Consider the following 27245-nt stretch of genomic DNA (forward strand, 5'->3'; position numbering starts at 1 on the left):
CCTCCCCACCATACTAACATGTTCCATACTTTCCGAGCACGCATAAGTGATGAGTTGCTACCTATCTGTCAATAAGTGAAGATGAAAGTCTTGTTTTTAGAGTCTTGAGGAGTTGCATAGTTTGTGGAAGAAGCACTAATCCTGCATAGCAGGGACAAGTAACATAGCATGGTCCGACAGAAAGTCCAATTGCATTGATTGGGCTTAGAATCACTCGACACTCTCGATTCAGAATTGCTCCATATAAATATGGCCCTGCGCTTGTGATCAAGGAAATCACAGTAACAAAAGCCCAGGGTGAGGCATGGCTGAGAGGTATCTCAGATAAAGTGTTAGTGTCCTATGCATTTTCTGGAGAACATGTACAGCACAAAGGAAGAGCATGCATGTAGAATGGTGGCTCGAGTTGTTCACTTTCTGAAGCTTTTTACTTTTTTCTCAAGAGCTTTTGTATGGGCGTGTGGGCTGACGATGGAAACAGCTGGTTGTGGAGCTCACTATCATCATCATCATCAACAACCTCATGTTGCAGATGTGGTTCAATTCATGTAGCCTTTTCTTTTGCTCACATTGAAAAACTCGCTTAGGCTTGGCTATAAAAAAAGAAGTTGGGAATTCGAACTTTTCGAAAAGGAAGAGGGTGGGCATAATCATAGCTCTCACAGCTACCTCACATGGAGTGTTTGATCTGTCCATTCTCTTCTTCCCTTAAAATACCAAATACTTTCAGGCTAGGCTGTTCTTATTCTCCAGGCAATTAGCTATAGGACTAGAAAGTGTAAAACACTCTCTCCATTGATTGCTTTGCCTGGCTTCGTCTATCACTCTTGAGTCTTGAATCTCTACTCTTCCACAGTCATCACGCGGCGCATGTGAATTTGTTGAACACTTTAGAAAAGGGTATGTCTCAGGTCGTAGTCAACCTTTTCTCTGGTGAGCCGTCAATCTCATATTCTTACTTGGCCGCTTATTTCTTTCAAAGTCCACACCTACTCTTCAAAAATCTCTCCAATATAATATGATATATCTTTCTATGCCTCACTATTCCTAGTAGTCTATAACTCACAACAGGTGAAGATCCACCAGGACCGTACGATATGGCTTATATATATGGGCAAACATTATGGATACCTACATGTTACCTCTTTGAGGTAATAGATCGAACAGCTACAGTTAAAAAAAGAGTATATAGGCTTTGCAAACATAGCTAGACCTGGATAAGAATCTTTTCTGATATGATGGATAGGACTATAAAAAAAGGTCAAAAATACTGAAGCTACGTACCCAGCTTTGCTATAATATCTGGCCTAATTTTATTTTTTTAGTGGGTGGGACTTGGGAGGGGGCTTATTAAATTTAAAAGCCGGTACTAAACCATGAGTGCATGACCCACCAATCTTGATCAGGGTTTTAAGAATTCAGGAATCTGTTGGAGAATCAGTCGATTTGGATCGGAATTGACTATCACCAATCATAATTTCCACCAATCCGACCCAATTAATTCACATCCAAAAACCTTGAAAAATTCTTTGATTCTAGGGTTCTTGAGCACGGATCCTGATCCTGATCCCGATCCAATAAAGATTGGAATCGCCAATGACCGATTCTATCCTACTTCAGTTTTTTAAAACCTTGCCCTTGATGCTATAACGTACAATTCCGAAAAAAGAAATCAATTCCATCTCCAACATGGTACCCTACGGTGGTATACCTACCATATGCAAAAGATTAGCTTTCTGCCTTGAACCTCTTAGGCTCAGCGAAGATCAACTCCGTTACATACCCTAGAGATATTCTTCTGAGCTTAGTGATTCCTATTCTTCTCACTATTCAGAGATTATTCACAATACATTTCTAAACAATCCTTGCTGCTTCATGAACATTGTGTGTCACCCATTCTGCATTACTAGTAGCTCCAACAATTTCCGTTTGATAGTTACCATTAACTCTCATTAATCTAACAAGTTTATTAGATATTGAGATGTTGAGAGTTATAGAGGTCAGTCTCACACCAATAATCTGGGACCTTATTAGATGTGTTTTAATATATCTTGAGTTATTTCCACTGAATATCTTAAGGTTTTAGGTTAGACCCCAAATTATATTTCATGGGTTATCCCATTTTATTTAACACCTAAGACTGGTCAACATTCTATATTTGTTCTCAAGTATTTATGTTTTAGGAAGGAAAGGAAAGGGAGAGGTCAAAGATGTGGAAATTTTGTGAAGAAATTGCATCATACAGACTTTAGTATTGTTCTTGTTAGGGAAAATTATGATTATTTAAGGGAGGGACTTGGGAGGGAGACTTAACTCAATGAAGATGACTTCTAGTAATGGACTTTGCTTAGTGATCGACAATCTCACCCACATCATCTTCTTCCGTTGAATCTCATGAGTCATGACTATATGTAAAAGTCATGCAAAATATAAAATTGGAAAATTGTCGACATCTGGATTTAGACAGTGTTTAGAATGCATTCTAGGTTGATTTCGTATTCTCGGATGATAAAAATAATTGTTTTTATAGTTTTAGAATACAAAATCGGCCTAGAATGCATACCAAACACGGCCTTAATTTCCAAGTAAAACATTAGAGGACTGATAATTCAGCATCTACCCAACCATAGGGTATTTTTCATGATCATGTGTCAATCAGATCCAATCTGTCGGTTTGATCAGATTTGGGTTGGGCTGAATTGGTTTCAACCTAGTAATAGATTAAAACCAAAATGAAACCATTAAGTCGAAGTTCAGTTTTGCTTTGATTCGGTTTGATCTTTTATCGGGTTGGCTTGATGGACTCTTATTGGGCGTTATTAGGTTATTGTTGATACATTTTCACCTGCATAAAAACCCTAGACCGAAGCCAGCCCGATATGGGTTTGGTCCGGACTCCGGACTGAACCAGTTGTTTTTGTGTCTGACCAGTTCAGACTGAAATTTCACACCCTAGCACCATCCCTAATGCATGTTTCATTTGGAAACACAAAATTAGAATCCAGATCAATCTCGACCGATTTTGATCCAGATCTAATTGGCCGGAATTCGGATCAGTCATAATTGGCGGATCCAATCTGACTTTTAAAACACTGACTCCGTGGATTCATCATCCATCAGATGAGATCATTCAACTTGTAAGCTACGATATTAGCATTTGCCAATAGTTACCAAAAGATATATCATCATCGGAGTTTGACTGATATATCGCATAGTTAAGGGCTTTTTTCTTTTTAAATTTTTATGAAAGACATTATATTAGAGAAGACAAACCCACAGCAGGATATAATGAATTTCACATCATTGCTTTGTAGTTTGTAGGGACAGTTTTGAGAGCTTTGGGTTCCTTTGTAGAACGACATAGTGTGTAGCGCGCATTTAATGGCCCTGCGTGTCCGAGTACACAGGGCCGTCGGATAGTGCGCTACACACTGTGTCGCACTATAGAAGACCCGAATCTGTTTTGAGAGGAAGAGGGAATGGAGGGAGGGGGGACTATCAATTATTGCTTAATTTTTTGGTGGACGGTTTTTTTTTTTCTTTTTTTGGTAAGGATATTTTGGTGGACAGTTATTGCTTAATTTGCTATTTTATGTTATAGATTTTGTCATTTTGGCAGATACAAATTTATATAGTAGATTAGGCACGGATCCTCTCCAATGAGGCATCTAACGGCTGGGTTGTCGTGCATGCGTGGTAAGCCGGGATGTGTGTGTGGTAATCCAACTGTTGGATGACTCATTGGTTGCGATGTTCGTTGCAGAGGATCCAAATCCGATTAGACAAAGATCCGACACATCTGACCACGATCAAAAAGCCTAAAATCAATCACAGGATCAGGCTCCATTTATTTTGGTTCAAATTGGATTGGAATCGGTTGAAAATCTTTTAAATTGGTCAAAACCCTATAAATCACGAAAATGAAACAAAGGTTTGTTTGATATGTATTCTTAAAATAGATTTTGGGTTCTAGAATGCATTATGAAGTGAGAAAATGGAGTTCATTATGCATTCTAGAATCTAGATCCAAAATCTATTCCAAAAATACATATCAAACACAGTCAAATATTTTCATGGATCTATAATGATAAGAGATAAGCTTCATTGAAGATCTATGTGCATTCACAGCCATCTTAAAAGAGGGAAGTCGATCATATTCGGAATCGGGGTTAATCAATTCCGATTCTTATCTCATGCTTCAAATCTTGCATCCAACCAATATAAGGAATCAAAAACACTTTGGTTCAGGATTATTGAAAACAAGATAAAATTAAAGATTATATACAGAGCATACATCTAACAAATACACATGGAGGTTCAAAGGTGTCAAGGAGCCGTTCCTAAGAAATAAGATGGAATTTTTGCAGTATTTGATAAGGGTTCTGGATGAATTTGTGGGGTTGCCGGATCATGGTTTAGGAAATTCATAAATCATAAGAACCTATATATAAATAGATCAAAATAAAAAACTTGATGATCACAAAAAATGCCAGAACACAAAAGAGACAAAGCATGACTGGGAAGACTTGAGCTATCTTTGGTATTTCCCAGTGGGAAGACTTGATAGAGTGCAGAAGACTAATTATTATTCTCTTCTCCTCCATGGTCAGATACTCGAGAGATTTCAGACTTAAAAAATGCCTTAAGTTCACACTTGGCAGCTTCTAAGGTTCATCAAGAACATGGACCATCAAATTGCCAGAACCCAAAAGACACAAAAGCATGACCAAGAAGACTTAAAAGAGAGAGGAAGACCAACTATTCTCTTCTCCTCTCCATCTTCAGTTCCAAAGTTCAGAAGTGGCAGGTTTCAAACAAGGGATAGAGACTGGAAAAATGACGTCTTTGGTCTTTGCTTATTATTATCCTATTTGGACCATTCAACCATGGTCTGCTCACTATAGGTTAGCGTCCGTGAACAAGCACTTCAATGTTACGGTTTTTTTAAATTTTGGATTCATTTGTTGAAAGTTGAAACGTCTAGGGTAACAGGTAAGTTATCAAATCAAACCTAATAAGCAAAGCAAAGCAAAGCTAAAGAAATCATTGATTCCATCCTCTAATAAGAGTAGATGGTAGAATACTAAAACCTGCTCCTTTAATTAGAGACTTTTCAAAAAAGTCGTTTCTTTCAGTTCACTTACTCAACCCCGCGTTGTTCCCTGCTCGCCGCCGGAGAGTTGCCGTGTCACGTCACGGCCGACACAAACTTCACTTCCAAGAAGAAGAAGAGGAAGAAGAGAATAAAACCCAGTCCTTAAAAACCTCACAAAGAGATTTTTTTTCATTCATTTGAGCTCTTAATATGGGGAACTGTTATACTTGCTTGGGAGTAGTGAACGCAGAAAACCAGAACACATCAAAGAAGAAGAAGCGAAGGAAGAAGGGACGCAGAGAACAAAGACCCAATCCTTATGCTCAAGACCCAAGGTCTCCGGCGCCGATTCGAGTTCTTAAAGACGTTGCTCCACTCTGTCACAAAACACGAATCAGCGACAAGTATATACTGGGTCGCGAACTGGGTCGAGGCGAGTTTGGTATTACTTACTTATGTACCGATAGAGAAACTAAAGAAGCCCTAGCCTGCAAGTCCATTTCCAAGAGGAAGCTCAGAACGGCCATCGATATCGAGGATGTTCGAAGAGAGGTTGCTATTATGTCTAGCCTTCCCGACCACCCAAACATCGTTAGGCTTAGAGCTACTTACGAAGATAACGACGCCGTGCACCTTGTCATGGAGCTTTGTGAGGGTGGTGAGCTCTTTGATCGGATTGTGGCAAGGGGACATTACAGCGAGCGTGCAGCGGCAAATGTGGCCCGGACGGTCGCTGAGGTTGTTCGGATGTGCCATGAACATGGAGTGATGCATAGAGACCTTAAACCTGAAAATTTCCTCTATGCTAATAAGCGAGAGAATGCGCCGCTTAAAGCGATCGATTTTGGGCTCTCCGTCTTCTTTCGCCCTGGTGTGTTTTTTTTGAGTTTCTGAGTTGATTTCGGCGTTTCTTTTTTATCTTTTCCCACCTGCTTGGTTTACGATTTCATTGGTTTTTTCTTATTAACCATTGTGATGGGTTGCTGAGCAGGGGAGCGGTTCTCTGAGATCGTGGGAAGTCCTTATTATATGGCACCAGAGGTGTTGAAGCGGAATTATGGGCCGGAGGTTGATATTTGGAGTGCTGGTGTGATTTTGTATATTTTGTTGTGTGGGGTTCCTCCATTTTGGGCAGGTGTGGATAATTTAGTTCTGTTTTATATTTTGATTTTATCTTCTTCTTTTCGTTTTTGTTTACACTGTTTGTTGTTTATTGCAGAAACTGAGCAGGGGGTTGCCTTGGCAATTCTGCGGGGTGTGATTGATTTCAAGAGGGATCCATGGCCTAGGGTTTCAGAAAGTGCTAAGAGTCTTGTTCGGCAGATGCTGGAACCAGACCCAAGAAAACGTTTGACTGCTCAGCAGGTTCTGGGTAGGTCGCTTTTGAGTGCATTCAACCTGGTTTTTGGATATTGTCTTGTTTCTGTTCTTTTCTTCATTAATTTGCAGTTCCAGTATGTGAAGGTAAATGATGCACTAAAGTTGCCTCGAGGGTTAATGAAGTGATGAACCCTATTGCCTGATACTGTCCCCCATCATATTGAGAAATTGGATTCAATTGATGAGCCATCTAGAATGAGGAATCGGGGCATAATCGGCTGACCATACTGAGTGGAGAATCTCTGGTCTCATGCTTATGTGTAGTTTGCTGTGGCTTATGATTTGTGGTCAGTAAAATGTGTCCTTGAGTTGAGACTGACCTTGACCAGTGCCATTTTTAACTTTTAGGGTCTCTCTTCAGGAGGCAGCGCTTGCCTATTACTTGAAGATTAGACCATGAACTTTGTAGTGGGAGCATATAGGTGCATCATAGTTTCTAGCTTGACATACTTAAATTTAGTTAGCTAATAATCATTCCTGCAATTTTCTACTCTTACCTTCACAATGTTTTGTTGATTTGCCTAAAAAATGGTGTCAATGTTGGTAGTTGTGTGTTATAAATCACTGCATGAATTGTTTGCCATAATTCCATCTATAGTCCAACATAACCAGCTCCACAAATGGATGGCATCTCGTGATGCTCTGCCTTATTGAATTCCTCAACTTAGGAACTATTTTAAGAAGAGCTAATTAGATGAGTTTAACTTACTGCAGGAACATAAGCTGTATGACATCAAGCTTTTCCAATACAGTGACTTGAAGCCTTTTTCAATTCAATTAGGTAGCATAGGTGGTCATGGTTGACCTTAACTGGGCTCGATCTCTATTTGAACTTGTGATTGGCATTTTGGTGATGTCTCACCTGCAAGCTCAGCATCAATCAAATGAAAGCTCATTATGAGTTCAAGATAAGAATTTTGAATAAATCTTTGGCTCTTGAAGTCAATATATCATCTGTGCATACTTGACAGGCGAAGCTATAATTTTAAAAGTAATCAATGGAAAAGTGCAAAATCTGCCGAACAGTTTTAATATTTCTATCCTGCGGATACAATCCCAACTGATCAAATAAATTGAATTTTCTTGGCAACCACACTTTAGGTTTTGAAAAACTCACTCTTGCTGTTGTACCCATTCCTAATGTGCGTTCATTTAATAATTCATCCAATTATTTATCTCTGCAGACCATTCATGGATACAAAATGCAAAGAAAGCTCCAAATGTTCCACTTGGAGATATTGTGAGGACAAGGCTCAAACAATTCTCTGTGATGAATAGATTCAAAAAGAAAGCCATTCGGGTTAGTATCTAACACCAGTAATAAGTTAGATCTGTTTTTTTCCTTTCCTCTTTTTCTTGTTTGGGGGAATGGGGCACCCCATCATCTGTGAAATGACTCATGTTCAGAGAGCTAATACCCTCCATGGAATGGCTCTACCTGAAAGATTGTCTGGTTCAAAAATAGCATGATCGGAAACACTTGAACTACCAAAAAGGAACATTTAAACTATTTGGTCTGCTGTTTTTTGGAGTTCCTTCCCCCTCCCCCCTCCACAAAAAAAAAAGAAAAGAAAATAACGATAATAATAATAATAAAATAAATCAATAAAAAAAAAGTTGCATACAAAACTACCAGAGTAAGGGGGTTTTGATTAGATAGTCTGTGGGCTGAGATTGCTCTTGTGGGGTTACATCTTCTGTACACACCCCAAAAGAGGTGATCCACCCAATTCCATGGCTCCCATGCCTCCATGAGAATTTATGGAAGTTCCTATACGGTTACAGCTGGTATTATTGTGATGTTTAATTCTACTGGTCATGTGAATGGTTTTAATTTTTGTGATCAATATTTTAGGTAATTGCGGAACATTTGTCTGTTGAAGAAGTGGAAGTCATAAGAGATATGTTTAAATTGATGGACACTGATAACAATGGGAAAATAACGTATGAGGAGCTGAAGGCTGGCTTACAAAAGGTTGGTTCTCAATTGGCTGAACCAGAGATGAAACTGCTGATGGAAGTGGTAAGTTTCTTCTCTTTATTAAGGGACTAGAGAGAAAATGCATCCAGGGCTGCTGTCTGGCCTTGTCTTCTGAGTTTTGTTTCTAATTTTTTTTATAAATCTTCTATAATTTCCTTGTTGGTGGCTTACAATCATATATGAGTTTGAGTCGTGTCTGAACAGAAGAATGACAGTAGATAGAACTATGGGATGCAACAGTAGTTGTGAATAGTTTCTGAGGCTTAGATGATACTATTGATTATTCTTAATGTAGTTGTTCATAACCAACTAGTATTAATTATGGTTGAAAATGAGATCCTTGGCAAATAGAGGTTCAGGTCAGAGTTTGATGTGCTTCATATAAGGTGAAACCTTGAGAAGATTAACATTTAGTTTACAAAGATATACAATACATACTGCATACATCGCATTTGGAGGACTTTCAGTATCCCCAATTCTGTAATTTTATGGGAGATACATATCACATTCTGGTTTGTCATCTTGACTTGCTATATATATATATATATAAAATAATAAAATTCCCAAGAGTAATCAAGCTCTACTACCTGATGTTTGTCCACCATCTACCCTGTGGATATGCATATCTTTGCCATCGGATTATTCTCATATTTTATGCACTAGTTAAAAGGTTATTCAGGGTGCATATTCTATCTCAGAGACTGAGACAGCTTGTACATTAGCCAGGTGCTGGGTCATACTATCTCATTTAAATTACTTGTTTTGGTTTAATTTAATGGAGGTTCGGACTGTTGTTTATATTTCATTGCTCCCACTTCTTCAACAACAATAACAACATCATAACCTTATCCCAACTAAATCGGGTCGGCTAATGGATCCTTGCTCTCCAATCAGCTCTATTCAAAGTCATACATGATATAAATCCTAAGCTAAGCATGTCTTTCCTCACCACTTCACCTATGATTATTTTAGGCCTGCTCCGGGCTCTTTTAGCTCCTTCAATCTGAATCAAATAACTCCTTCGTACTGGAGCATACCAAGGCCTTCGTTGCACATGCCCATGCCACCTCAAATGACTTTCTCACAGCTTATCATGTATCGGAGCTACTCTTAAATTAGCTCTAATATGGTCATTCCTTTATCCTTCCTAATTTTGCCACACATCCATCTCAACATCCTCATCTCCGCCACACTTAGTTTAGCTATTTGACGCTTCTTAACCACCCAACATTCTGCATCATACATCATAGCCAGTCGTATAACAGTCCGATAAAATTTTCCTTTAAGCTTTAAAGGAATACACCGATCACACAACACTCTAAACGTACCTCTCCTCTTCAACCATCCCAGTTTAATTCTATGAGCAGTATCATCCTCTATATCACCTTCTTTATTTATGATTGAGCCCAAATACCTAAAATACTCACTTTATGAAATCTCGCTCTCATCAATTTTTTTATGAAATCTCTCTCTCATCAATTTTTACCACCTCAAGAACTGTCCTAGTGTAACTAAAGTTACACACCGTATAATCTGTCTTTGTTCCACTTATCTTCAAACCTTTTGATTTCAATGTTGGTCTCCACAACTCCAACTTGACGTTAATCCCCGCTTTTGTCTCATCCACCAAAACAATATCATCAGCGAAAACCATAGACCAAGGAACATCATCTTGAATGTCTTTGGTTAAATTAGCCATGATAAGCACAAACAAATAAGGTCTTAAAGCTGATCCTTGATGTAAGCTAGTTGTAATTGGGAATTCACTACCTTACCACCCCCCCCCCCCCGTTCTTACACTAGTGACCACACCATCATACATATCTTTAATTATGTTCATGTATTTTACTCCCACTTCTTCAAGTAGAATGCAAATATATGCTCTATGTTGTGTGTTTTAGTTTGTATTATGTATTTCATGTCCATGGATTATTGAATGAAGCTGTACGACTTGATATTGTAAAATATCATTAAACATAAAATTACATCTTTTAGAGAGTTCATGTTCCATTTTGTTTATTTATTTATCTGTTTGTTCTATATTCTTCTATTTTAGGAATATTACCCCATTTTTTCTATTTCAGGCTGATGTTGATGGGAATGGTACGTTAGACTATGGAGAGTTTGTTACGGTTACAATCCACTTACAGAAGATGGAGAATGATGAACATTTCCGTAGAGCATTTATGTTCTTTGATAGGGATGGGAGTGGTTATATTGAGATGGATGAGCTACGGGAAACCTTGACAGATGATTCTGGAAAATTTGATGATGAAGTACTGAATGATATTATACGTGAGGTTGACACAGACAAGGTTTTAGATTTTGCCATCCTTCGTCTTTCACTTTTCTTTGCTGGCCAAGTCTCTCATCACAGAAAATTTTAACTATTTTTATGCCTCAAAAAATTTTCAGGATGGAAGAATCAGTTACGAGGAATTTGTTGCAATGATGAAAACTGGTACTGATTGGAGAAAGGCATCTCGACAATACTCAAGAGAGAGGTTCAAGAGCTTGAGCATTAACTTGATGAAGGATGGTTCTCTGAAAATTGGTAATGAAGCAGATGGCCAAGTTACAATTATTGAAGCCAAAGGGGACATTTCCTAGGTCTGCTGTGAGCCTGTGATGCTGAAAATTCTATTGCTGTGAAGCTAAACCAAAGTAATGTGCATCTTCAGAATATTCAATGCTCCATAACTATGGTGTGGGGGAAATTGATATCCTAGAGTCTTGGCTCCATAAATGAAGCTAAATGTCGGCACTGATCTGGTTTTGTTGGCAGGACTTTGGTATGCTTTTTGGCTACATGGAAGTAGATCCCAGAGGACCTTGGACTGGCTTGATTTTGGTATTGGTAGATAAGGGGTATCATTCATAATTCTTTTAGAATTTGCACCACGTTTGTAAATTTGTCTATGTGATTGATTTGCCTGTAGTGTTTCTGTATTTGCCCCTCCCCGCCCCCCCGCCCCCTCCCACTCCCATTGTTCTGGTATTTTGAGAAGCTAAATTGGGTTTGGGGTCACTTTAGAAGCTTGGAAGAACCGGCAAAACACCCTGCCCTTGCCCAATGTGCCAAATGAATTGGTGAAGTTTTCTTACTGACCGAGTTTTCGTTTTTTCCTTCACCCATGAAGGATAGGGTGTGGCTTCATTCTCTAATGAAATGTTGCTAGGATGCTCAGCACGAGTCATCCTCTTTCTGTCCCTTTAGTAAAAGATCCCCATTGTCCTCTATGTCCTGCCCTGTGATTGGTGCATGCCATTAGCTTATTGAAAGTTGACGGCATGCTCAACCCTCTCCCTATATTTTATAAACAATGCAAATATTTCTTCTCACTTCCCTATCCCAACTTTACTTGTAGATGTCTTGGCTTCTAGTAACCATTTTTACTTTGTTTATTTGAAAAGGAAGCAGGCCTGTTTTTATTTCAAAATTTCAAACCTAAACCAACCAAATGCACAAACTGCAGTCCTGTCCCCAACATCTCCAGAGGGTAAAAAACTCTTCTCTACCCAACCCTCTTAAACAACAAAGTCATATCTCATAAACTGAGCTAACAAAAGGTTTTATCCAAAGCTAATCGGAATATGGCTGATCCTGCAAACCTGAAAGAAGATGAAATTTGAGTATGAAGGCCCAAAAAAAGTAATATAAAAACTTTCAACTGTACTTTGTTGGCGAAAGTTGCTCTTAACCGTGGGGGTGAGGAGAATCTAGCCATTGGGATGTCAATATTTGTATGAAAGTTAAAATACTTTTCATCGAAAAGGAAAGGAGGCTTGGGTCGTCTAGAATAGGTTTTTAAAAAAGCATTGCTGTTTTCTGGCGTGGGGAAGAGGAGTATGCCTTGATATCCCTTGGATGATCCACATCTATTAGAACATTGAACTATCCATGTGACTGAAAAAGTGAAGTGGCATATACTAATGGCCCGGTAGGACGGTGCTACCAAGACACGGTGAGGTGAGTTATGATCATTTTACCCCTGTCCAAGTGCCTTGCCCAAGTGGGGGTAAGGCGATCATTGCATGCCTCACTGTGTCTTAGCAGCACGGTCTTGCCAAGCAGCTTGGCAGTAGATGATCCAAATTGTTGTACACATCATTTTCGGAAAATTATCTCCTCTAGGTCCCTGCCTGGCTTAGTTTCCCAGTTCCTATAGGATTTTAGTATGTTTCCTAAATTGTATTAAAATCCTCTACAATACCGGCGGGGTGGCGGTGCACATCCGGCAGCACAGCAGAGGCCATGTGTGCCATGTGTGCCACTTGGCCTCTGTTGTGCCGTCGGATGTGCACTGCCACCCCGTCGGTACTGCAGAGGATCCTGGTCCTCCTAAATTACCCTTCTATACCCTCTCACATAGTCACCTGCATCTGAAGTCCCACCGTGAATATCTTCCCATTCACCGGATCACCGTGGCTTAAAGAAAACTCAGTTACCTTTTCTTTTTTTTTTGTAAATTTCTCCCCTGTTCATGAGATTAGTTGAAAACTTGAAATTGCGTGGTAGGTTAAGAATTGGGATTGAATCGGCAGTGGATCTGGATCAGAATCAGTCAAGACTGATCCCGATTATGGCTGATCCCAAACTGAATATCTATCTTCTACCAAAAAAATACTGAATATCTAGAGTGCAGAAGAGACATTTTTGGCCGATTCAACCGAATCAAATCCAAATCAGATTTTAAGTTGAAATCAACCAAGACGGATTCTATTCCGTTATTTTAAACCCTGAATCCTTGTTCGTTTGAGAACTATCTATCGCTCTCATTGAAGAAAGAATCTTTCTTCGAGACAGAAAAGAGTGATGCTCTTGCAATCTAATAATCTTTTTCTTGAAAGCCACTTAGTAAATTGACAACGGATTAAAATCCTCTTCATTCCTTGATCAACGAGTGTGGCACAATTTGGGGTTAAGAGATTGACCCGTGGCAGGCACGGCATCCAATAGTCTGAGTTTGATTGAGTTTTTTTTTTTTTTGTATTTTTTCTCAAGCTTGACATTCTTAGATGTGAACTAGGGTCATCTGCAGTACCGATGGGGCGGCGGTGCACATCCAACGACACAGCAAAGGCCAGGTGGCATACATGGCACACATGGCCTCTGTTGTGCCGTCGGATGTGCACCGCCACTCCACCGGTACTGCAAAGGATTTTAATGCGTTGGATGTTGTGCCTACCAGGTGTTAAGCTCTCAAAATCGAACTACACTTTTATTACTTTTAGGAAATTAAAGAGGATTTTTTACCATTAACAACCTGAATATCACAGTAATTTCTTTAAGAATGTTTGTTAACTGAAAAAAATCTGAACCCACCTAATCAAATCAGCACTTGAAAATCTCCTTAATAATTAATAAAATATATATCTTCAAATGTGAATTAATTAGTTACTAACACCATATACTTTATAGTAGCCTATAATCCAAATCAAACCTAATTAATGATATTAAATATCCACTAAGAGTAAGATATACCACTTAAACATTCACTAAAATTAATACTGAAAAACACAACCCTCTCTTCACCTTCTCCTCTTCCTGAATCCTTATCCCTCTGTTAAGAATATATATAGAATACACGGATGGCATACGGAGGACCCAGTCATGAGAGGAGAGAAGGAGCCAATCGTGAGAAGCGAGACAGCATCTTCAGGGTGTTTTATATTTTAGATACAATCACAAGGCACGTCCCATTAAATTAAGGACTTTGGTGAGAATACAAAAAGAAGGATATAACTTATAAGACCGCACGTTCTTAGTGGCTAAGATACGCAAACATGCGTAGTATAGCGTGTAGCGTAACAATCACCACTGCGCGGTGGGGACGGTGCGGTTGATACCGGCCGACCCGCAGGTAATAGTGGAGGTAGAAGGAGAGAGAGAGAGAGAGAGAGAAAGAGTGAGGGTTGGACTCAAAACCATCAATTCCGGAACCTTCTGGAGTCTTCGTTGCGACTTGCGAGCCATTGCCGACAATGAAGCTCACAGTCCTCTTAGACTCTCGTGGTTATAAAGAATTTTTTTTTTTACAAGTATTATAAAGAATTACTTAATTGGCAATCATCACCCACTCAATAAATATCACAACCGATCCCTTCACGTCGTTTTGATTTCTTTCCCTTCTTTATTTCCTAGTTTCACAGCTTTCAGAGTTTCACAGAGGGAAGACGATGGGGGTGGATTACTACAACATTTTGAAGGTGAACAGAAATGCAACTGAGGAAGACCTGAAGAAATCTTACAAGAGATTGGCCATGAGGTGGCACCCAGACAAGAACCCAGACCTCAAAAAGAGAGAAGCCGAAGCTAAGTTCAAGCAGATCTCCGAGGCTTATGATGTCCTCAGCGACCCTCAGAAGCGGCAGATCTACGATACCTATGGTGAAGAAGCCCTCAAAGACAATATCCCTCCTCCTCCTTCTGGCGTTTCTACCCACTACCGGTACCATCCTCGTGATGCCGATGACATCTTCGCCGAGTTCTTCGGTGGTTCTGACGGCATTGGTGGCGGCCGTAGTCGAGCATTTGGGGAGAGTTTTAGTAAGCATTTTCATTCGGATTCTGCCGGTCAACCCCATCGCAAGATTCCGCCAGTCGAAAAAAATTTACCTACTAGTCTGGAAGAGCTTTACTCTGGTTCCAAACGAAAGATGAAGATCTCTAGGACCGTTATTGATGCTTACAGGTATCTTATATTTACTTTCTCCGAGTCCACTTGTATTGACTGTTTTTCCACTACATATCGCTCTTTTTGTCTGTTATATGAACTGTGTATATTTATTTATTTTTCCTTCTGTTTACTGCACAATGTCTTTTGCTGCGGATGAAATTTTTGATTGTATAAAATTTATGGATATCATGAAAGCAGGATCAGAACATTAAACGCTAAAACTTGATTTCAGTGCATAGCTACTGCTAGTTGTCATCATAATTCTGTTGACTGTGCCAAATTTGACATTCAATCCTATGTTACCATGGTTATACAAATGGCGACATATCATGCTTATCAGTACATGTTATAGCTTTATCTAGTCATTTTAGGCCAATATTTAGTATATTTGTATGGCAATAAGTTGCCAAATTAAGGAGGAAGTGAAGAAAAGACATGATTTTGTAGTGAAGAAATTTGAATTCCCATCTGAAATTTGAAATTGATTGAAGAATTGGAAATTAGTAACCTTTTTGAATGCCTACTGCATGGGGACAAATGTGTTGGGAGTGCCACATCTATCTACCATCCAAAATTTTGTTTTGTGGGTTGCATTGGTTTGGCAAAAGATGGATCTAGAGGTGCATATTCAGTACAGATTCCCTCTTTTGTAGTGAAGGGATTGGAGTAGACAACATAATGTGGTTTTGGGACTGATGAAAGGCTTCTTTGGTTCTGTGAGGATTGAAGCATTTTGATTTTCCTCTGTCCTTCGTTTCTCTATCTTGGTCATTTTTGTTGGTGTTCAATAATCTTATATGTCACATCCTTGCTAGAATGTGGAAATGATTTTCTTTGTTAATTCTGTCTTATGGAATAAGTGGAATGACTGCACACTTGATCCTGTATGTGGCAAGGTTTGTATTGGATTAGCGTAGAACCTGATCTTGTTTGAGATATTATTCAATTTTGAATTGCTGGGAGCAGGTATCTGTTCTTCACCTATCTTTGTCTCAGGGTTTAATTGTTCGAAAGTGAGAGTTCTTGATCTAAAATTCTCTGTTCTACTGCTCTTCTGTTCGAAATAGTGATGGAGGATGTTAAAAAGATAAGAGACCAAAAGGGCTATTTATTTTCTACAACTTTATCATTGGAGATTTGACACCTCAACAATTGTTGTCTTGTGGATATCATATTCGCAATAAAATATTTTTAAATATGGAATCAACAGCTGCCATCCCCCTTTTCGGGATTGAGACATGATATTTTATGGCCTACTTCAGCTATTGTTGGTAACAAATCGTGGTTTATAACTTGTTGGTAACTTGGTAACTATGACCTGGATCCAGTGTGCAAAGATTATGTCTATGATAACTCCATTGTCTTTGTTATAGAGCTGGTCTATATTCATTATTCATTTGGGGGCTTTATTATTATGTTTCTAAATAGAAAATAGGGCTTAAAATTTATTGTTGGAGTCTTTCATCCTTCTGTTATGGTGTGTGTGGAGATCAGGCTCCCAACAAATGTTGACCTCTTGTTAAATGCTTACAAGTAGATGGAGAAAGGTAATCTTATCCTTCTTAGGGTTAAAAAAATTGCATTAGGCTAGCCACCAGCTATCATCAACATTAAATGTCCAAGTAGGGTCAGAGGTCCTTGAGCCAGTATTTGAAGAGTCTGTCTAGGATAACTTCTTCTCTGTTGTAGAGCTGATGCATATTCATCGTCCACTGGCGGAGTTTTTGTTGCTGCCTGATTCATGTGACCAATGGTCTCACTTGTAAATTTATTGTCTTTTATGTACTTTTTTGCCAATGCATGTTCTTCTCTTTTCCCTATGATAGTTAATCCTCTATATGGCTTGGTTATACTTTTTCCACCTTGAATGATGTCAATTTTTGGGTTTTTCTCATGATGCCCTAGGAGAGGAGTAAGATTTAGCTAGCAACTTTCAGTTTTCATCCACGTCTCTACTGTTGGTACTTTGCCCTTAGTCTGACAGGCCCTATAAAGTTTGTTATCAGATTTTCAAGGTATTTTAGAATATCATAACGCCTGATCTGTCCATGCTGTGAGTCCAACATTTGCATCAAGTGGAATCAAATATCAGCTTGTGTCTTTCTGTATTTACACTTGAAAATCCTGTCAAAGCTTTTCGAAAGTATTCAAACAAAAGTTGCAAGATAGAACATAAACTGTTGGTCCATTAGATAACTTGTTTTGCGAATTTCAAACAGAGAACGTATTGGGTTGTATTTTGGTAGGATTACAGAAAGGGATCTGCTTAGGTAGTTTTCTGAAGGTATTTTGGTGCAGTTTGGTCTAGGTTCTTGCATGCTGTTATGACATCCTTTGCAACAACTCTTCCTATTTGCAGAGTTCTGCTGAAACTTGAAAGGGTAAAGATTCTATTGAAGATTCAGTTAGTCCGCATCCCACATCCCCCCCCCCCCCCCCCACCCTAAGAAAAGGAGGGGGGAGACCAGCTTTGTTGAAATCCATCAACATACTGTAAGAAGACTTCATTGTCAGGATTGGTAAAAGTGAAGTGGATTTCAGTTGGAAGAGAAATAAATCTGCTTTGGGTCCAATTTGTTGGAAATATTGTGATTCAGTGAGAAGCCCCATATGTGAGGTGATTGTTTTGAAATTTGGACTAATTGATATAAGGGGTATTTATTATGGATATGGGTGTTAGGGTGGTCCCATCTAATGCTACAGAGAACCCACATGATGTTGCTCACCATTGACTAATTGGGGTTTAGAGGGGAAAAACTTCTAATTTTAGGCTCATTTTGTTAGAACCCAGGGAAATACATCTAGAGTATTCATGGTCAGGATTTGCAAACGATAAGTGGATATGGGGAGAAAATTGGTCAGATTTGGATTAATTTTTTTGGAAATAACATGACTAAATGAGGAACTTTCCATGTCTTATGAACCTTTTGGACCCTTGTATTGGTATTGAGGGCATTCACGGTCGGTGTCCAATTGAATGGTAGAAAGAGCCCACATGAGGGGCATCTCACTGGAGGAAATTCCTTGCAGGAATCCAGACTGTGCAGCTAGAGATCTTCATGATTAAGAATAGAAGATGAAGATACTAGGTCATAGAATATGGTTGACAGGTTTTTCTCAAAATTTTACTTAGGTTGTTGCAACAAGGTGGTGATTCTCTCTCTCTCTCTCCCACAACACACACACATTTTACCCCTTTCTCTCTTATGGTCATGTATCATAGTGTCAGTTTCATGACTGAGACATTTCTTCTGTGTCAAATAGGGGTGGAAACCAGATGGGTTCGGGCAGATTGGGCTAAGGGTCATGGGATATAGCACCGTCCAAAACCTTCTAGATTATAAATAGGCAGGGTTGGGCCTACCCTACACTAGTCATTGATAATCAGGTGGGTTCTGAAGGCCCACTTAAAATGGAGTTTCTTTTCCTAAAATTCCTCTCCTGCCTCTGAGCAGCCCAATTTCACATATCAGTATTTATATTCTATAGCATCCATAGAAATCTGACTCTGTAACATTTAATTTCAGAGCAGAAACATTTAGAGAATATTGCATAGTTTACAGATTTTTCCAAAAAAAAAAAAAAAAAAAAAAAACTGCCTCACTTTGAAATGACAAGAAGAGGGAAGGAAAGTTTAATATGTATGTTGTTTCCCAAATATTATGTTGATAATCACAGGGAAACATAAGATTACACTGGAAATTTCTGGAATGGCCTAAAGAATCCAATCGAGCATCTTGCAAAAGAATATTAGATAGTGAGGTTAAAATGCTTATGGATATTATTTCAGCTTTCAAATCTACTTTTGGCCTGTGCTAGTTGCAATAGGAAAGTCAGAAGTCAAGTATGTCATGGACTGCTGGTCTGTGTGGAAATAGGTGGCTCATGAATGTTGAAAACTCTTGTTAAACACTCTATAAAATGGAAAATCAATTATGAAATGTCTATTTATTACACTGTCTTGTTATATTGTTAGGCTTCATCAATAACATGTTGGTATGTTTATTGCATTTTGTCTGAACCATAATGTGTTTGTGTTACTTTTGTATTTTTTTTTTCTTTTCCTTTGGCTTGATGCACCAGTATCTTTATTACAGTAAGCCAACAACTGTGGAGGAGATCTTGATAATAGATATTAAGCCTGGGTGGAAGAAGGGAACAAAGATAACTTTCCCTAAGAAGGGTAACCAAGATCCAGGCACCATTGCAGGAGATCTCATTTTCTTGGTTGATGAGAAACCTCATGCAGTTTACACAAGGGATGGGAATGATCTGTTGGTCAACCAGAAGATATCACTCTTGGATGCACTCACAGGGAAGACTCTCAACTTGACAACGCTGGATGGGAGGCACCTTACCATCCCAGTTATAAATATTGTCAAACCAGGTGATGAGATGGTGATAGAAAATGAAGGAATGCCCATCTCAAAAGAACCTGGGAAGAAGGGAAATCTGAGAATAAAATTTGATGTCAAATTCCCTTCTAAGCTCACTGCAGAACAGAAATCTGATCTGAGGAGGGCGTTGGGACGGAGCTGACTATGAATTGGGAGAACTTTTTGTATCTCTTTCCTCGATGAATAGCATGAACTCAGACTCTACAAGTGACTTTTAACATGCAGATGGAAATGGCATTTGGTTGTAAATATGTTATATTTCACTGGGAAAGGGGAAGCTGTGAATAGTAGGTAGTAGAGTTGTTTGGGGATGGTGGTGGGTATTGAAATTTGGTGTTGTTTAGCCCTTGTAAGTTGGAACGATTGTTGATTATGGGGCTGGAGGGAGGGGTGTTCAGAGTGCAAGACGCAGGGACATGCCTTTGCATGAACTTTGATTTGTATACTAAAAATAATTCTTGGATTTGTTAACAGTTGCTAATTATTGTAACTGCAAGGAATTGTTAGTGGCTGTTGTTTTAAAGTAAATCAAATTCAATGTATTGATTGCTTACCAATTTGATTCCAAGGGTTTTACAGACCGTTAACGACCGTCGCCACAGCATAGTATCTGATCGGTGCTTGATAAGTAGTAACCATAGCCAGGTCACCCTCTCCCTTATTTTTCACTTAATGTATCTCTTAATCAAGATAGTTAACGTGCGCCCTAAGATTGTCCTAACACTCCCTGGACTTGGATCGTTTACTGGTAAGGCAGGGTAGGGTGCATGTATCTCTCTTGGCAAATGTCCACGAAAGAACGTACAAAGTGGAAAAGACCCCAAGAAGAACAAACTAACATAGTCCAGTACACAAAACTCAACCTTTTATTTTTTATTTTTTTTTTGGTAAAACTAAACCTTTAACGTACCATAACTAGATGAGCCATTCACATGTACCCCTTGAATTGTCCATAAGACCCCCTTCTTTTTATTTGTGAATGAAGATTTAGAAAGAATTTTTCCATAGGAGTGCCATAAAAGTATAAAAGTTTTTTCTACCGAGTATGTTGGTGCATCTTTTGTTTGCTATGAGGTAGACCAATCTGCGTATTGTAGGAGGTTTGGTCAAGAGAGGGCCCACATGGTCAAGTAGGAGAGAGTGTGTTTTAGGACATGGAAAACACTCCATATGGCATGAGAATCTTTTTTTCTCATATATATATAGGGGAATAGTTTTCTCACACAACCAGTGTACTGTATAATTTTTTTCCTGTCTTGTTCTCTGCCCGGTACCGTGATCTAGTTCCGCGCATAGGAAGGCGGAAATGATGTTTTAACCTCCTTCGGGCAGTGTGTTCAGGCAGGGGATTAGATTGTCATTTTTGGCCCCTATGAGTGGAATTGGACCACTATACCGGGCAGGGAACAGGAGATGATAATGATCCCTGTACTGTATATCCTCTCACATGAGTTTTTTTTTTTTTTTAATTTATCTCTCCTCCCCTAACCATGTGCGCCCTATATGAATGATATTGTTTCCCACGGTTCATACATCTACTAGAATTGATAGAAAACTTGAAACTCACCAGCAAGTAAATGGATTTTAACCCTTATCCCATGGGGTCTTAACCCTATCCCACGTGGTAAAGACCCATCAAACCCCTTTAAGCTCCTTTGGTAATCTTGTTGCAAGTAAAGGGAAGAGATGGGAAGGAACGTAAAATCAATTTTGAAAAAAGAAAAAAGAAAATGAAAGTTTTAAAACCATGACTGTGTAACTCATTCAGAAGTCTAACCTAATTTGGTAAATATATTTTTCAGTTTTTTAGTTAAAGTGATTTGATTACAAAGTAAAATAAAATAATAAAAAATGTAAATTTGAAATATTTTGAAATACATTATATAATCATGTGTAATAATAATGATTACAACAGTTTCTATTTTAATACATATTGATTCAATTTCACTTGCGTCCCCTCTATTTCCTTTGCAACTAGAGGGAGCTAAGAGGAAGTAAGGGTAGGATCCGTTGCCAACCAATGGGCAGGTATAGAGTAGATTGGGTGAGATGGGCATTGGGCTCTGAGTTTAAGATCCAATGACTTAGAGCGCAGGCCTAGGCTAACCCAACCGGGCCTTTTTGTTTTTAATAGCCCAGCTTGAACCTGACCTGAGCAAAATTTCCCAGGTATGCTGTTAGGCTTCGGTTTCTCGTGTTTGGTTGAGGTGGGGGAGGGGGACGGGGGCGCAGATTAATGATCCTTCACCATGGTGAAAGAAACTTCTTCCTAAAACAAAGTTGGATTACAGATTTCTAGAAAAAAATTTCTTCCTCACTCTTTTATGTGGTTTTTACTCGGAAACATATGGAGCATTAAAACCTACAAGACTTTAATGGGGCTTCGCCTCTCGCCATAAATTGTCCTGTATAACAATTTGATTGAGGACCCCAATGCCATTAAGTCAGTCAAGTTTCAGGTTTGTAGGAGAGAGAGAGAGAGAGAGAATCACTTTAAAAGCGAGTTCAAGGTGAAGAAGTTGCATATATAGGTGTCACTAGGTTCCTTACATTGACATAACACATTTTTTTTTTAATAATTGGGTAAGAGTTCTCCGAGGGGGAGCGTAGCCCTGCACATGCATAGGGCCAATGAGAATATGCATGGCGGCATCAGTAGGATGGTCATTACCGTCTTTCATGGGTTGGAGCGATCATTTTGCCCCCCATATGTCGAGGGGCAGGGGTACATTCACCCACAGAAAACATTTATCCCTTATAATTTTATGGAAGAAAAATATTGTTGTAACCATACTTGATATTTTTAAAAAAAATCTCAACTTTACATTTTTTATTCGAAAAGCATGCAAGATAGCAAAAGTACTTAAGAGTGACATAATGGTAAGTCGTTTTTAAATTATTTTAGAATCTCTTCTCCAACTCATTGAGTTAAAGAAATTTTTAAAATAAAATAAAAACAATTAAAAAATAATATAATTTCTCAATTCAAAGAAGCACCCATGACACCAACCTGACCTACGTGTAATGTAAGGTTCTGGGATTAAGCTCATGCTTTTTGAGATAATGCCAGTAACCCAACATGAGAGTATGAGACCAACCTGAGAATCTGACTTCGGCTTTGATTTTAATGCCCCTTACTGACTCAAAAGTAGTTGAAACCTGAAAGTCCATCCAACTCGAGCAGATTAATTTATTCTCATGATTTAGCTCCGGGAGGTTCATATACAATATTAGTTAAATTACACCAGATGTATCTCCATCTCACGTTCATTGTACCTATGGTTATGGTTCCTAATGTATAAAAATTAATAGTTGATGCTTGACGACTCTAAACATTATTTTGACGCGAGTAATCTCAGGCGTAATTTACCTTTTTAAGGTTCAAGTTTTAAGATTTAAAAACGAGAGTTGTAGGCCCGTAGCTCTGATACATGATAAATTATGAGAAAATCATTTGAGCTGCCATGATCATGTTCAATAGAGGCCTTTGAATGATGCAGTGTAAAAGACTGATTTGATCCCAATTGAAAGAACTAAAGAGGCAAAGATAAACCTAAAATGAGCCACTGGTCAGCCTCAGACCAGTGGTGAGGAAAGACATGGATAATTTAAGATGTATATCAAATATGACTTTGAATAGAGTTGATTGGAGGGCAATGATCCATGTAATCAACCCCATTTAATTGGGTTAAGGTTGAGTTGTTATTGTTGTAGTTGTCGTGACTCCCGTGTGTGTCAGAGAAGAATTTTTGCTGCTACGTAGGTTGCATGGAGTTCAGTTCCTCTATACGTATGTTGCGTGTGAAAATCTCCGATGCTTGGTTCGCCCACGGATGAGCCTGCAAAGACCAAGTGATGAGCACCAGAGAGCCAGTGTGGCTCCGGCCTAGGACTCTCCGATGCTAAAGTTAGATCACCAATGCAACAGCGTAACTGTTAGTAAAAGTGAGATGATGAATGGTGCTCCATACCTGGGTATTTATAGAGTGAGGATGAGATGAGGCGGTTGGGAGAGTCCTAGTATGGTAGGAGTCCTTCTTTTGGAAGGCTCTCTCGCGTAGAGCGGTGTGGAGAGCTATTTTCGGGGTCGGACTCTTATTAAGGTAAGAGTCCATGTAAATTGTGATTTCGTATTGCGTTGGGATCGTGGCTCGATCCTTATCCCGTGATTCTCGGGATGTGCTGACGTGGCCCCGCGATCCCCGGTGGGGCCCTATGGTAGCCTCTGTGGAGGAGGGCTCGGCCTAGGAGGTCGGCCTGGGAGGTCGGTTTGAGAGGTCGGCCTGTTAGGTCGGTCTCGGCAGTCAGCTCGGCCTAGGATGTCCTGTGTATGCTCAGTCAGGAGTTTATGGCTGACTTGTGTGAGCTCGGCCTCAGCCCCGGCTGACTTGTGTGAGCTCGGCCTCAGCTTCGGCTTCAGTGCTTGGCCTCGGCTTTAGTGCTCGGTCTCGGCCTCGGCTTCAATGTTTGGCCTCGGCTTCAGTGTTCGGCCTCGGCCCCGGCTGACTTGTGCGAGCTCGACCTCGGCCTCGGCTTCAGTGCTCGGCCTCGACTTTAGTGCTCGGTCTCGGCCTAGGTTTCAATGCTCGGCCTCGGCTTCAGTGCTCGGCCTCATCTTCCGCTTCAGTGCTCGGCCTCCGCTTCGGTCTTGGCTTCAGTGCTCGGCCTCGACTTCGGTCTCAGTGCTCGGCCTCGGCCCCGGCTGACTTATGCGAGCTCGGCCTCGGCTTCAGTTCCAGTACGTTTACGTGGTAGCTTTTGGTTGATTGGGGGATTTTATGACACATCAACGTACCAATAGGTGAACGTACATGTGAGAGCCAATCACCTATCCTTTTTTTGTCATTTACAAGGGGAGGAGGGATTTTTATGAAAACAAAATAAAACTGTGATTAGCTCTAAGATGTACGTTTACCTGTTGGTATGTGCAGATGATCCATTCTCGGTTACATGAATGTTGTTATTACCTGAGTTTGCAGCCAAAGAAATGGAATAATTCACTTCACCTTGGGGTTCGCAAATATCCTCCTATGATTAAGTTTCCCTTCATCCATAGAGAAAGGTTCACCCACCATCATAGGGTTCACAAACCTCTCCTAGGGTTTTGGTATGTTCCAAAATATCCTCTCGATACCCTTTCCTGCCTTCTCCCCACACCATGATAAACGGGATCCTATTCACCATGGGTGGACAAAAACTTGATCCTTTTTAGATTCTATTTTTTTGGATGTGAACCAAGTAACAGTAACATTCCTACAACTCGGATAACAGCAAATTTTGTCGGTTTACTATGGAGGGGGAGAATCCAGACCACAAAAGGCTGGAATCCTCTCAGTAGTCGGTGCACCACAAAACGGCATCACAATTCACGTGATAGAAATGATGATAAGAAAATGAGTGAAGAGAGTTTGGTTGATGGTTACGTTATTACTTCGAGCCAAGGCTGCCAAGCCATCAAGGTGGAACGGGGGCAATGAGGGTGACGTGTACCAGATCACTTTTTAAGCTTGTAGACTTGTAGTCGGCACTCGGGGCGGCATAAAGAATTAAAAGATGTTCGTTTTTTCGGTACTCTGTTTCCTGGAAGCTCCCGTTGTTGCTTCAAAGTTCAAGCCGAGTTGTCCGAGTCCGACGCTTGACATGGTTAATTGCGATATCATTTCAACCATAAATAACGACCAATAATTATTATAAAGACATTCCTACTAATAACCCAAAAACACAAAAAAAAGGAAGGAAAATGATGGCCATGTTCTTGAGTTCCGATCACCAGCACATATGTGTACGTCTCACGCATGAATAGGATATGACCTTTTTTTCATGAAGTCTTAATGGTCGTACGTGAGATGTGCCATCATGTGATCATTAATTGGGTCTCCACATGGGGGGAAATTTTTCCTCTTTAATTCCTTAAATGTGGTAGTATGGCAGTGCGACAGCGTTAGGTGGACATGTTGATACTTGACAGTTGTTGCATCCAACGGTATGATCTCATTGATATGAACCGTTGGATGCAGCAACTGTCAGGTATCAACATCTTCACCTAACACTGCTGCACTACCACATTTTAAGGAATTGGGGGATAATAATCCCCACATGGGGACGTGTGGGTCAAGTCCGGACTCAGTGGCATCGGCAATTCAGCCATGTTGCCAATGTCAAATATCGTTTCACATTTTTTCCCTCATTCATGACATGTGGGCTAAAACAAAGTATTTGTTGAAAAAATTGAGAAATCTTTTTTTTCTTTTTTTATGATAAGAGAATCAATAAAACTTCTGAATAAAAAAGGGAGGTCGAATTCCAAACCTTTTCTCTTTGACTACATCCATTACCAAAAAGTGCACGTCACTTTGGAAGACATGCAGATACCTGCCCCGTTGTAGCTAAAATTAAGCCAAGAGAACTCAAACTCTTTTTTGGGTTTAGTACCATTGTAGAAAAAAAAGTCTTATAAACCATCCTACAAGGGAAGTCCTTGGGTCGAGTCTTTGTGAGTTCATCACAAAATCTTCATAGCATAATAGTATATGAATATTTTCATAAAAAAAAAAAATAACATATGAATATTCTGTGCTTGTTATCTCCTCATCTTCCTATTTATAAGCAACACCTCACTTTGACCTTTCTAATACGGTGTTATGTGCCTAATGGGGTCCACTCTATTGTATGGGCGCTAGATTAGACTAACTTAGTATAAGATAAGTTAAAAGACTTAATTTAACACGTTCTATCAGTTTCGGAGCTTTTGACGTATCGATTAAGTACTTAACATATGGGGTGATAAAAGAAAATTGAATTCTATATCAACAACTAACTCCAAAAACATGCTAGTACACCAAAACAAAGATCTTGTATACAAGCCATGCAACGCCTTCTCCCATGCTTCCATTCGTTTGATATGAAATCTAACAGTATAAGCAAGTGATCTGGCCTCCATGTGGTCAGAGTCAAATATCATTTTCGTTTCAACATTCATGACATTTTGGTCCTTCTATACACAAACCATGTGATGCCCTCTCCCATGCTCCTATTTGATTGATATGGATCCTGATGGTATGTGCAGGTGATCCAGTGCCTATGTTGCCAACCTTATGTATTCATTTACATTTTCTCTCTTTCCTGACATGAGTCGTCTTACATTCAAATCGTGTGACGCTCTCTCCTATTCATTTGATATGAAAGATTATATTTTACGCAACCCCTAAAATAAATATGGGAGGATATTCTCTGTGCCGCAATGCAGGCTATGCCTAGGCACATGGGTCTGCCACTCAGGGGGACAGGGTGGTCATTACGCCCACTCCATATGCCTAGGAGAAGTCTGCGCTACGGCATAGAAAACAATGCCCCAATAAATATATATAAAAAAGATATATCATGAGACATTTTTTTTTGGTAAACAAAATTTGGTGAGTTACTGCAACAGAATAAGAAAATTCAAACGACTTGGTCTTTACTAGCTTATTATTGGTGGAATATCTTTCATGCTCTGTAAAGCTACTGCTTCAAAAGTTTAGTTCATATAACGACGTTTACCCCCCAAAAACAATAATATAACGACAACCTAATTTCTTATCCGTCTTGGATTCCTTTGAAACTTTTGCATTGCCGTCTTTCTTTACTTCCTTTTTCTCTTTAAGGACCACCAAACTGCCCCTTATCTTTTTTTTTTTTATAATAATTTCTCAGGTGATTGGTTGGCCACTCAC

At 39.5% G+C, this 27245-nt stretch overlaps 2 protein-coding genes across 3 annotated transcripts; both read left to right on the forward strand.

Moving 5' to 3' along the window:
- Positions 1–5280: 5280 nt before the first annotated feature.
- Positions 5281–11392, forward strand: LOC122654690 (calcium-dependent protein kinase 10-like). 2 transcript variants are annotated; one of them, XM_043848900.1, is made up of 7 exons: positions 5281–5966; positions 6087–6230; positions 6315–6467; positions 7660–7775; positions 8331–8498; positions 10541–10771; positions 10872–11392. In XM_043848900.1, the coding sequence occupies exons 1-7, from the start codon at positions 5306–5308 to the stop codon at positions 11064–11066; spliced, it is 1668 nt and encodes a 555-aa protein (XP_043704835.1). In that variant the 5' UTR covers positions 5281–5305; the 3' UTR covers positions 11067–11392. The 2 variants fall into 2 exon arrangements, with proteins under 2 accessions (XP_043704835.1, XP_043704834.1); XM_043848899.1 differs by having other exon boundaries at positions 6087–6467.
- Positions 11393–14592: 3200 nt separating this feature from the next.
- On the forward strand, positions 14593–19868 carry LOC122654691 (dnaJ homolog subfamily B member 4-like). Its single transcript, XM_043848901.1, has 2 exons — positions 14593–15151; positions 19234–19868. Exons 1-2 carry the CDS (start codon positions 14637–14639, stop codon positions 19673–19675), a joined length of 957 nt encoding a protein of 318 aa, XP_043704836.1. The 5' UTR covers positions 14593–14636; the 3' UTR covers positions 19676–19868.
- Positions 19869–27245: the final 7377 nt, after the last annotated feature.

The sequence above is a fragment of the Telopea speciosissima genome, chromosome 3 (assembly GCF_018873765.1).
Source record: "Telopea speciosissima isolate NSW1024214 ecotype Mountain lineage chromosome 3, Tspe_v1, whole genome shotgun sequence".
Classification (NCBI taxonomy): Eukaryota; Viridiplantae; Streptophyta; class Magnoliopsida; order Proteales; family Proteaceae; genus Telopea; species Telopea speciosissima.

Bases quoted from the DNA above. Each gene is read 5' to 3' on its own strand.
- LOC122654691 (XM_043848901.1), top strand. From the start codon at position 14,637: ATGGGGGTGGATTACTACAACATTTTGAAGGTGAACAGAAATGCAACT. The intron at 15,152-19,233 runs GTATCTTATATT...TCTTTATTACAG, and splicing joins ACCGTTATTGATGCTTACAG to TAAGCCAACAACTGTGGAGG.
- LOC122654690 (XM_043848899.1), top strand. From the start codon at position 5,306: ATGGGGAACTGTTATACTTGCTTGGGAGTAGTGAACGCAGAAAACCAG. The intron at 8,499-10,540 runs GTAAGTTTCTTC...TTTCTATTTCAG, and splicing joins TGAAACTGCTGATGGAAGTG to GCTGATGTTGATGGGAATGG. The intron at 10,772-10,871 runs GTTTTAGATTTT...AAAAATTTTCAG, and splicing joins GTGAGGTTGACACAGACAAG to GATGGAAGAATCAGTTACGA.